This window comes from Calliopsis andreniformis, chromosome 1, assembly GCF_051401765.1.
Source record: "Calliopsis andreniformis isolate RMS-2024a chromosome 1, iyCalAndr_principal, whole genome shotgun sequence".
NCBI classification, from domain to species: Eukaryota; Metazoa; Arthropoda; class Insecta; order Hymenoptera; family Andrenidae; genus Calliopsis; species Calliopsis andreniformis.
In genome coordinates, this window is record NC_135062.1 from 4,893,998 (window position 1) to 4,907,026 (window position 13,029).

The 13,029-nt window shown below is 33.6% G+C and overlaps 2 protein-coding genes across 2 annotated transcripts in view; one reads left to right on the forward strand and one right to left on the reverse strand.

Annotated features, from left to right (window-relative positions):
• The window catches only part of Col4a1 (Collagen type IV alpha 1), a 28,136-nt gene extending 27,440 nt beyond the window's left edge, over positions 1–696 (reverse strand). Inside the window, exon 1 of the mRNA XM_076382531.1 lies at positions 458–696. Coding sequence (XP_076238646.1) covers positions 458–477 — 20 coding nt within the window. The 5' untranslated portion in view covers positions 478–696. The remainder of the gene's footprint in view (positions 1–457) is intronic.
• A 401-nt stretch (positions 697–1,097) lies between these two features.
• The window catches only part of LOC143181878 (uncharacterized), a 107,512-nt gene continuing 95,580 nt past the window's right edge, over positions 1,098–13,029 (forward strand). The window contains exon 1 of the mRNA XM_076382538.1: positions 1,098–1,653. Coding sequence (XP_076238653.1) covers positions 1,519–1,653 — 135 coding nt within the window. The 5' untranslated portion in view covers positions 1,098–1,518. The remainder of the gene's footprint in view (positions 1,654–13,029) is intronic.

Here is a 13,029-nt window from a genome sequence, read left to right on the forward strand (position 1 = left end):
GCGACCGAACGTCCGAAAGGGGTTGCAAGTGCCTCGTTTCATCTACTGTAGAAATACTTGTGACGCGTGCACCGAAGACATACAAGATAGTGAAAAGAGGGAAAAAATAAAGAATAACACAGAGTAAGTAGTGTTCGATTTAGTTAAATGACCACAAAAAGGAAAGGCCACGCAACAAGTAGTCGCTCGATTGGGGGTCGCTCAAGGAAACATAGTCCGATAAACGATAGTTTCGTGTCAAGTTAGATCAAACCAGAGCAGGCATTGGACGTTCATCGAACGCACGTGCCTATGCAATATAGAGATCATTGACGTAACAACAGGTTGACGAACCAGTAACGCTACCAGGGAAGGTTCGCGAGAACGGAATAAGGAGGATACGAGAGGCAACGAAAGGAAAAAGAAGCAAGAGCAAAAGGAAAGTTGGAGTAAAGAAGAAAGATGAATTGCAACTCACCGCAATCCCAACCGGGTCATTTCGACCTCCCTATTCCACGATGGGTCTAGGGAGCCGAGGAGCACAGGCTAACACGAGTACCGCACGAACAGGCAGTCACAAAATATCGCGGGGAACCCGGCACCGAGTAGACGTGGTGTGTGGACCGTCCCATCCAGGGAGGGCTCTGAATGAACACTCGGGTGGAGGGAAGGAAGGTGGAGGCGGCCGTCGAGCCACGCCAGCTAGAATTCCTCCGCCGAAAGGATCGGGAGAGAGGCTTCTCTCAGTTCCGCGAGAGCCAGTGCTCTCTCACACTCTTCGTCCTGCCTCCCCCGCTGCTCTCAACTCGTGCCAGAGAATCGAACTCTCCAGCCAGCCTCCGCCAACTGCGGGACCAGAAGATACCAGCAGCAGGTCGCGACAAGGAACAACGGAGCGAGAAGAAGGAAGGAAGGAAAGAAGAGCTTGCTGGAGAGGGAAGTTAAGAGGAGAAGAAACAGAAGAAGAGGAAGAAGAAGAGGAAGGGAAGGTGGGAAGAGAGAGGAGAAGAGGACTGGTGACCGGGTCGAGGCAAGCTCGGTCGCGCGTCGCACGAGGATTGCTGCGCGGCCTCAGCCGATGTCGATCGTGGGCTGTAGGTCTCCTTTGCTCAAGCGAACTGACCGATCCACCGAGCAGAGCAAGAGGGGAACAACTACCCGCCACCGTGACGCGCACCAAACGCGCAAGGATACAGCTTTACGAAGAGGAGAAGAGAGAAGAGCGCCTCCTCCACCGCCGGCTTAGGCCTGTCTGCGTGTGAGGAACGACGAGCGTTCGGGAGGACGAGCCAAGCGGGCCGTCTGTCTGGCCCTTCGACACGCGCTGCGTCGACAGGCTGGCCGACCAGCCACCGCATCGTTTTCTTCAACCACGACACCCAACTCTACGACACACGGGACCCCAGCGTGCACCATTCGAACGACTCCTTACCGATTGGCGTTGGCTATTTTAAGGGCTGCCAGGTTACAAGGTAGACACAGGTAAACGGGAAAACAGAGCAGGAGAAGGAGAGAAGGTGGAGGAGGAGAACCGACACAATGCGGCCTAGGGCCGCGACAACGTCAACCACCGCAGCCAGCGGGTTACATCCGTTCCCAGTTGTCCTGCAAGTCACCTGCGTCCTTGCCCTACTGATCGTCACGTGGATACCGGTCACTGTATCTGAGGCTGTGGTGAGTGAGCTTTGTTATATCTTAGTCGCGCACCGTTCGTTCATAGATAAAGAGTTTCTATAAGCGCTGCCGGATCGCGGATGTAACTTTAATAGTGGATTTCTCAGATGTCTACTAAAACAGTGTTCTGTTTACACATCGATTGGTTAGCCTATTAGTCTCTGCGTGCTTTCATAAGTCGAAGATAGAAATCGTTTGACAGGTATATCCAGTTTTTTTTGGAAAGTGTACCTAAGTGTTGTCTATTTGAAAGTGTTAGTAACAAAGAATCGTAATTATGCAAAATATTTTTCAAAATTAAACAAAGCTATAAATCCGTTATCCGACAGCTATTGACTAATAAGAACCAGACGCTTAGAACAATCGGTATTTCAAGATATATTAATGAATCAGGGCACCAGTTGACATGTTGCTCAGCTGCGTGATTACATAAGGAGTCAGAAACCAATGCACCAGAGTAGAGATAGGGAAAGGAAAGAGAGAGAAAAGTATTCAGCAGAGTTATCGCGAATTTTCACTCACGACTGATTAAAGCTGGCACGCAAGAAGTTCTCTGAACCAACTTGCTGGCAGTATTTCCGATAGATTGCTGAGACGGTATTATCGTCGTCATTTTGAATGCAAGATCCATGATGCGAGTGCTTTCCTTTCGCGTCGCAAGATCTAAAAATCGATAATTGAACGGCCAACGAACGTGGGTACGTTTTATGAACGTAGGTGAGGACAATTTACCGAAAGACGACATAATGTCGCGCGCATCTGGAGCAACGTATGTCGTTTTAACGCTTTCAGGAACGTAATGCGAGCAGCAATTCGTGACTCGTGCCCACTCGACTATGCGTGGGAATTCTACGCGTTGATCTACGATTAATGGTCCGATCGTATCGTTAATAATCATACGACATAAATTTCGAAAGGTCTCGTTTTCAACTACTAACATAATTTTCGGAATAATAGTGAATGGACGGGCTTACCATTGAACAGGTTTTGTGGGTGGGGAATAATTTTTTCATTCTTCCCACTTTTCGAAGTTAAACGAAACACGTGATCAAGTACGATTAGGATTACTTTATTTAAAAATTATATTTCAATCTATATTACGAATTATTTTAAATAAAATAATACAGTGCCATTATATTATATTTAAATATATATATAGTTTTAATTCCTTTTTCTTAAATTAATTTTGTTGCTTCTTATAATCAAAGAATAATGATTAACTTTAATAATATAGGACACTGGGACATGTTGTAAAATTTCATTGAAATTAATTTGAAAATATGTATGGATAAAAATAAGAGAAAAGCGTTATTTAAACTTGACAATAAGCTTTTAAAATATATTAAAATATTAAAGAGAATACGTATATTCTCTTGAAATCAAGCAAAATGTTTTATATATAAATAGAATGCTTTAGAATGCTTTATTATATTATATCATATTTTGAAATGAGTACCATAGAATATTTAAATTTCAGTCAATTCCCAAAAACGCTTGAAATGTTAATTTCTGCGTTAATTTTATTTCGCACTGTTTGTTGAACAGTTATTTTATTAATAATTCCATGAAATTTTTTTCATAATCCGGACACGTGATACACACTTTCTTGAAATAAATGAACTATAAAACTTCATTCTTTTTGAGACAAGACATTGGTTCTGAATATGATTTCTTCCATCGCCTTAGTAAATATTTTAGTACTTTTTTATTTTCACTCTTTTGTTAGTAATCTTTAGTCTTGTCGAAAAAATTAAAATTCTTAATGATTTAAAATATAAAATACATATTATTAATTAACATGTTGAGGTGGTGGACTGTGACCTGTGACCACCGCGCTTAACATGATAATTAGGCATAAAATAAATTTCTATCTATTTAGAGCAAACTTTGTAACTTAAAAGTTTAGCAGTAATATTTTAAGTTTACAAATTTTCAAGTATAAAGGGAAATTAAATTTAACTTATTAAATTCAACTTGGGAATATACTACTTATTTAGACTATGATAAAACACAAGATAATTTTTTTCTTATTCAAAATAAATCGATATTTTTTTATCTGATTAATATTTACATGCTTTACTTTTCTAATTTAAAAAGAAAAACATTCAGTGATATTCAACGCAAACTCGTGAAAAAGATAAACATTACCATGCCTCAATGAACACGTGTATGCGTGTGTACGCTGACCGCACAAACCACACTCCCTCGCCTCAACTAGATTTCACGTGCGGCTCGTGCATGATGTCACAAACCGTTAAAAGCGTTTATCTTGCGAACGGAGGTTATGAATAATGTATACCAAGGTATTTTTGTAATTACTCGGAATTTTACGCAACAATGAAACCTGTTACGTAATCAATTCAAATCTTTCCCTCAACGAACACTTATAAATTAATCAATTTCTATCATTTCATGTTCTGTATATACATTGGATTTTGTAAAGATAAGTACTCAATTGATATGTTACTTGACAAATTAGTTTCTGTTAAATGAAGTTTACTTTCATAAGAAGTATTGTCACTTTCGAAACATTTGAAAAATCAAATTTATTGAAGATTAATGATAATGAAAGAAGAAGTAAAGAAATAAGCTTGAAATTGTATTAAAAGTTTTTTCAAGAAAATGTGACCTTCAAACCTACATAGGTTACTATTATTCAATAAAGATTTAATTACAGTTTATAATTGAGGCATTGAGAGCAACAAGGGACTAATACCACTACTCAGAAAAATCGAAAAAACTAACAGGCTAGAATATAAAGTCTTTGCAATAAATTAATGCCACTAAATAAATTTCGGAACAAATGTGGCTTAATTCACTTTTGCACTCAATGCCTCAATTGTAGTCTTGTGAAATGATACTAGTGCAAGGAATTTGAACTGTAATTTAATGCTTAAGTGAAATGTCCATTGGATGAATTCTCTTTAACACTAAAGGGTACTTGTACTTTTGCAAAGAGGCCCAAAGGTAACTGCACTCTTTATATTTAGCCATCGCGTCAGGTCTCGATCCACTACGTCCAGCACTTTGCATGGCACATGTTTTAGGGTAGGTATTAAAAGCACAAGTACTACTGACGTCAATATTTGGTGTTACCAGTAAAGTCTTACGAGTATAATCAAACGAGTCACTACTTTCTCAAATTATATTACGTCAGAAGTTATTTGATAAAGTTACCTGGCCCTGCTAACCTTCATATTATGTGATACAAACCCATTTCCGCTCATGAAAAATTATTTCAAGTTTCATTACGTTAATCTGGTCCATTAAGACAAAATTATTATGATATGTATTATTTTACGTGTATGTAATTACATTATTATATCTAATTCAAATTTTTTAAATGTATTATTCTTTTTAGTTTCATCAATTTAGAAAAATACCTGTATAAAAGTTGTTTCTTAAACAGTACACATATATTTCTTTTCGGATAATATCTTACATATTGCTTTAAAAAATTTGTTTTAACTAACGAAAATCTCCGACTATGCGAATGAAATGATAAACTGCATCCATCGTTAATGAGACATTAATAACGAAATGTCAAATTCATTTTAAATGATCATATTCAAAATTGCACCTTATGTGACGTGAATTTAAACCATAAATGTTGTCTTTCAAATAAAAATATTATCAAGAATTGTTTATCATTACCACAGCTACATACAGTAGCTCTCAATGACAGTAAAAAGGGTTCATGTGGTACTAATTGAGTACGCACGATATGTTGAAGTGACATGCCTACTCCAATATCAGTTACATCTTACTGTCTCGTTGAAGTCACCCGGTAAACAAGGGCGTAGGCGATTTCGATGCCCGAATGGAGTGCGCATTCTTTGCGGATACATAAAAGGAAGGACTCGTGGGTTGGTATGGGGTGAACGACGCTAGTGGGGATGGGAACAGACTAAACGGTAGGTCGAATGGTTTACGCACATTTTTTTGCTCCGTTTAGGTTTAGACGGTCGACAGTAGCCTGTTAATACTGGCGGTTATTCAGAATCGTGAGAAATCGTTTGAAAGGGAGTCAGGTCACAGTCCACCTCCTCAATACTTTTTGAAACGTTACAGGGTATACACCAACGTGACAATACAAAAGTATAAATCTCTCCTGTCGCAATTGTGCACACCTAGCATTTTTGTGCTTTCACTGGAAACGTTCAAAAACTGACGCTTTTCGAATGTTAGTATTTCATTTGAGTGATTACATTTGAAAAGAAATGTAGTTCGTGATTGTATATTTTTATATATTGTATACTGATATAAACTCAATAGGTATAGGTACTTAGTTAATGATATCTTTCCTTATTTTTGACATAATCTTTTAATGTAACAATCTTTGTGAAAGAATTTATTTGTAAAAATTATTCAGTAATGCCTGTAAAGATAGAGGATAGATATTAATAACTATAAAATAGTTTTAATTATAAAGATAGTTTATTGTGCATGATTTGTTGTAGCTCACATATTTAGGTACTTAACATATCATATTATAAACTATTCAATCTTTTTATCTCTTAGTGAAATCAATTATTGAAAACAATTTCCTTATGACGAAGATTGTAATTATAAGCAACTTTAAGACGTCGTTGTCGATATTAAATAACATGGCTCTCAAATGTTTTTTAGATTTTAGGGAACCATTGAACATGTTGAACTCTAACTATTGCTTCCAATGCATTATCTCATGACCACACGGTTACATGTGCATAAAGTTACAAGTCATTTACCTTCTATAAATGTCGTATGAGAATGGTATCAGTTAATAATATGAGAAAATTATCAATATTCTTTGTAGTTTTTATCATTAACAAAATTCGATTGTCGCTTACAAATTTAAAAGCAATTTTGAATTTTGAGAAACTTTTATTGAAACCAATTTTACCAAAAATTGTTATTAATGTAATTATCGAAGTTATTCAAGTGTATCACTCTGACTAGGTATTTGTTACACGTAATGCATTTACACATAGAACATGAAAAATTGAATTCATAAAGCTTATGAATGAAATAAGAGTACAATATAATATATATCTATAAATAATTAGGATAGAACTTTTACACAAATTTTTTTTTAAACCATTTAACATTAAAATTTCAAGAAACATTTTTATTTTTAAATGTATATTAAAATACTATACTAAAAAAATGGCAAAAGCTATATAAAATATTCAGAAGTACTACATTTTTTAAACTATTGAAAACGAGAACTATTATGACTAATAGGACAATACTGCATTAGTAGATATGTAAACAATAAAAGTATTCATAAGTCAAAATCTATTGTGAAATTTGAATTATAAATTACAATAGTGAAAAGAACAGTCCATATAAAATCAACTTCAAAAAAAAATCAATTTTTCATAAAAAATTTGACAAAAGTAGAATTTCTTCGAAAATCGAAAATAAAGTTCAATGATTATAGTATACCTACCTATAAGTTTCTAAAAATCTCTGTTGTACTATCTCAGATTTCCAATTTATGTAATCACTTAAGTAAAATATAATATATTCATATGAAAGATGACTAGGAATCAGTTGTTAAACATATGTTTGCAAACAGCGAACGAAACTATTTTAAGAGCTATAATATACGACTGTCTTACTAGACATGAGATGTAGCTCTGAGTAAACATTAGTTCAGATGGATTGCCATTACTTAATTATGCGTTAAAGATAGATATTTTCTTAGTACTACCTCATACGAACCAACAACAATCAATTTATTGTATTCATTCATATCACCTAAAATGTACAAAAATTAAACCCAAAATATTAAAACATAAATTGTGGCGTAGAATATTGAATTGCAATGGCTTTTGAATAAAAATTAGTGTGAGTCATATATTGTATTGACAAAAGACGGTCATTTCTTTCGAATGTACAATATTACGAAATAATTCACAAGTTGGTACATCATATCTAGGTTGCTGTTGCTCGGTAGGAAGAGTCTGTCCCTGATAACGATAAACCTTTCCTGTTGTCGCGTAGGGACAATCTCTATCCGAGGACGTACCAACTCATTTGATCTTCCTTGTCATATAAAACGAACTCGTATATATTTGACGAGATAAAAATCTGCGTCGTTTTTCAAAATAATTATCGAATGGTTTCTCAAGTTTTTAAAATCGAATTGCTAAAATTTATCCATTACTGTCATTGTAGAAATATAATATATCCTTTTTTACTTTATTATATTACATAAACTCCTTATTAGTGGACCTAATAATGTATATAAATAGGTAAATTACAATAATGAATAGAATGTTGATTATCTGAAGTAATTGGTGACCGATAAACGAATTTTTTGATAACACAATACTTAATTCTTGATTATAATCTTCAGTACAATAAAGGTAAAGAAGAAGAAAATTAGATGTCATATCATTCAAAATATATGTATGAATATGGATTTTTAGTCTTAAATAGCTAAATTGTACAATTTGTTCAGTAATTTCAGTTAGTTACAATTTTTTTAGCATGTCACCATATCATTACTAGTCTTTTTCCTAAAATTATAAATAGTTCAAACTTCGTATTATTTTTCTATTCCATTCTATTAATTAAAGTTCATATATTCTTATTTCAATGTTACGTACAACTTCACTTGCTATACTATTTAGCAAACACTGCAAATATATCGTTCATCTTCTTAAATAATTTATAGAAAGTTCTATGAACAATATTATTTCAAAATACACATTATATGTACATATTACTCTGCTGTATTATTATTATTATTACTTTTCTAATTTAGCACAGGAAGTAGGTCCTTAGGAAACTAGTACCATCCTAACCTAACTAATATTTCAAATAGTCAAATGAGGATATCAAGAAACAGACTATTATTTAGTATACACGTATATCGTGAAACTGTACAAATAAAAATGATTCTTTCTCGAGTTTAAATAAACATTTGTACAACAATACATGATAGTTTCGCTAAGATACAATCTTATAATTTTGACAGTTAGTGTATTTCTTCTATTTTGTTTGAATCACGAATGCCCGTAAATCATCAACTTAGAAATCTGGTACAAGTGTAGACAACGGTTCGAACGAAACAATCTCGTTGGACAGGAGATTTCGACATGTAGAATTCGTATCAACAACGAGGCAATATTTTACATAGGATCTAGACTCGGCACGTCTACGTGAAGCCCACGTTGTTCAATACCGTAGCATAGGTACTTCACACGATCCTCCCTCGGTATTTACATTTCCTGTATTTTCCAAAATATTTCTAGACACGGTTTCCTGATTTATGCTATCACCTGAATTTCACATTACTAAATACGTAAGCTTGTCCCACCCACGTGGACAGCGGGGAAGTTGCGTAAAAATAGGGAAGAAGTATCTTGTTTTACGATGCTATGGTTCCGAGCGACATAATACTTTCACCGTCACTGATCTGGAAACGTTATATTCGATACAACTCAAAGTACCTACGTGTCTCCTAGTTTTTGGAAAAAGAATTCACACTATTCACAGTGCATATCGCTTTTTAGATTGCCTACTAATCCTTGTTTTTTATTTATTTGTTTCATGTCGCATCAGCTTACTCACTATTACCAATTACTGTCACTTACATTACATACATATATATATAGCTTATTGAATTTACTTAATAAATGACATAGTTACTACATATTAGTTTTTTATTAATAACTTCACAAAGTAGGATAATCAAAAATATTTAACATGAAGAGTGAAAGTTATAATTTTATGTGTTTCTCTTATGAACTTTCATTCCATTTTGCGGAAATTTGTAGAGACAAATTGAATGTTAAAAAGAAAACTAGGGATTTAGGAATTCTTAATTTCAGGATTGTAATGAAAAATAAAACCGCTATAATATGTGTAACCGTCGTCTATTGTATAGGACAGAACAGAACCTAAGGTCTTACGTTACCTAGTAAAGTGATATTGAAATTTTACGGTAATCCAAATTCTTGTAATATATTAGATTCTTGAACATCATTTGTATAGAATAAAATTCCTTCAAAATATTTAATTCTAATCACCTATTGAAAAGAACTTTTATGTCTAATTTTCTGATCATCTAACTAAAAATTAATTAGGTGTATCAATTTGTATTCTTAACCACGTTTATAAAATTATAGAATATTCAGTTACTTTATATTAACTAATTCTTTTCGGATTAAAATTGAATGTTTCTGCAAGCAAATGGTTTTGCTAAAACGCCATCATTTTGTTAATTATATACCGATACCTATCCTTTACTATTACAACGATAATAGTAATTAATTATGGTTGTTAATTAGACAATTAAAATTTAATATGTTCAGCACGTAATTACAACGAAGAGAGACCAGATTCAGCAGTACATTCAATTAATTGATTCTATGTGTAAAACAGATTAACAAGTAATACGTACTTGGAATTAATATAGTTATTACATAGGGTGGACCATGAAATGTGATCAGCTTAGATTATGTTACTGCTAGCAGTTCGTTCGAAAATTTTTTTGTTAATATAACATGGTTCAATGAAAGCTTTAAGATATTTTTTGTTAACCCTTTTTCCCCAAAGTTTTCAAGGTCACCTTTAGCTTTAGCTAGGTAAACCTATAATTTTTCTACACCCATCATTTAGCAGATGTTGAGACGAATTCAGCAAGCATCATAACAAATATTTTTTTTCTAAACCTAGAAAGATTAAAGAAAATTCTTAGTTTAAAAAATTTTACAGAATTTTACTAAAGAGAAATCGTAATCCACGCTATAGTACACTTCTTAGAGCTGTTTATAGATTAGTGTTAATCGCCCAATAATGTCAGTAGATGTTTGCTGCTAGTGGACACCATTTTGAACATCGCTTTGATTAAGATAAATGATACTTTTTAAACGTTTCTTTGATCTAGATGAAGGAAAAATATTTGTTATGATACTTGCCTAATTCGTCTCAATATTCACTAAGAGATAGATATAAAAAAATTATAGGTTTACCTATAAAAAACGGAAGGTGACCTTGAAAGCCCTAGAAAAAAAGGGTTGGTACAAAAAATTTGGTTCAATCATCTTAAAGCTCTCCTTGAACCATGTTATATTAGCCAAAAAAATGATCGATTGAACGGCTAGCAGCAGAATAGTCTAAGCTGATCACATATGGTGATTCACCCTGTATAACAATATTCGTTTGTCAGCAATTCATCTGTTGAATGTATCTCTAGTTCGTCTCACAAATTGAAGTCGCCATAATCGTGATGTCCTCGGCAACGCGGGAAGCTCTTGACGTTAGCAGCTGAGAACACGTTAATAATGTCGGTCGTAGTAAAATGCGTAACATGAATGACATCACGTTCTAGAACAGTTGTATGCAAATATATCATTGACCATCATTAACCTCTTTATGTTTGTGGTTCACGTGTACTAATTTTTTCTATTAGACAATGCACGCAAAAAGTTCTACGAAATAAGCGAACTGTCGCGTATCCACTAGCCATGCTCTATGATTTTTTACCAATTTAACTGTTTCTAGGATTATAACAAGTTAATTACTTTTTCAAGTATTTGACTTTCTTTTTATAAACAACCAGTGCTAAACATTTAGGTATACTTTATTTAGTTTGCAATACTTTATAAATAATGGAATTATTTTTTATGATATTATGTTTCAGAACTATTTGTATAGTTTTTACGTAAGCTTAGCATATTATTACAATTTTGCTAATATACTTCTAATCGCAGCAAATGAAGAGTTTAATACCGCTATTATTACATTAAATTTCTGTATTTTTAAAATGTTATAATTTTTATAGTACAATAGGTACAGATATACAGATAAAAATGTTCCAGAAAAAAATGAAACTCGAATGCTTTTGTGAATACAGTTATCGCTACAACTTTTGTTCACAGAAGTCATAAAAACCCTTCTAAATTTTTCAGTCGTCAAGATTGATGTGTTTTGTTTTATGACATTGTCACAGAAAATAGTAATTTCAATTTTAAACTATTTTTTCAGTAGTACTCGTACATGAGGGCAATTCAAATTTGCGCAAAATTGTCATACCGACGAGAATAGAAAGTAGCAGATGACAATAGATTCATTGACGCGTGTAATAGGTAATATCGCACGTGATGTCATACAAATATTTATACGGTCACAGCACAATGCAGTGTGGCTATTTACGGCTTGCTAGGTTGTAAATTAGAGAAAAGCGCGATTGTGCGTAATGGAACGGAGCACCCTGTCATAGAATGTTAATCAGGATACGATGTGCATCGTTAAAACGTCATCGCTAATTCACGTGTGGAATATTTAGAAAGAAGCAACGCCTACTAATGACGCCACGGTCTGATCTCATTCATCAGAAACGTAACTCGCATTTGATCGATGACAGAGAGAATCTGATATTGTAAAATTGATGAAACCATAAAGAAAAATATGGTTTTGCCCCTGGCGTCAATCACACGAAACAAAGAATTTTGAACAAACTGATAGGAATTTTCTTCTTCTTCTTCATCGATGTAATGCATTGACTTTTAGGTTATTAGCGACTCCTTCAGCATGTTATATGTATGTAGTTCTTGATGCAATTTAGTGCCCTTCAGAAATTTCAAGATATCAGTTATGTGGTTCAGTGACGTTAATGCTGAGGGTGAACTTTTTGCAATCGAATAAGAGGTGATTGGCTGTCACTGCTTCATTACATATGTAAATTACAGAAATGTGGTTCTGTTTTTTTGAGTAGGTGATCGTATTTTCGTACGTTATTTTGCAGTATCCTGCTCTAAGCCTTAAGCCTTAACATGATAACTCTTTCTTTGATAGACATTTTGCTAAGAAATATACTAAGCATTTCTGTCCTAAGTCATTGATAAAAGAAAAGGAGTTAATTCGTCATATTACAATTTTTCTACAAAGTTTTAAGTAAACTTATTGAGTTTAAATATTTAACATTTCCATACAAAGGTAGAACTTAATAAGAGGTTATGTGTAATATTTATTGCTGTTTGACAGTTAATTTGTCAATTGTCGTTCCTACATGAGTTTCTATAAGAGAATACGATATTTAATAGGTTAAAATAATTTGTTACGTCAGTATCTAATGAGATGTAAAAAAATAGACTGTATTATTGTTATAGTGATATTAGTTAACAAAATTCAATTTTTTATTCTTCAAAACTAGATGAACTATATCAGTTGATTTAAAATTTCAAATTCATTTTGCTGTCAACATATACATTTCTATCGTTCGATAGATAAAATTGTACAGGTTAAATCATATAACTGTATCACCTAAATTTTCTTATAAACTGTTTATTGTATGAAAAAATATTTGAAATGAAAGTTGTTTGGTGTCGTGAGTATGCTCCTCTTTGGTATACTTCCTGTACAAACTATTTTAATTCG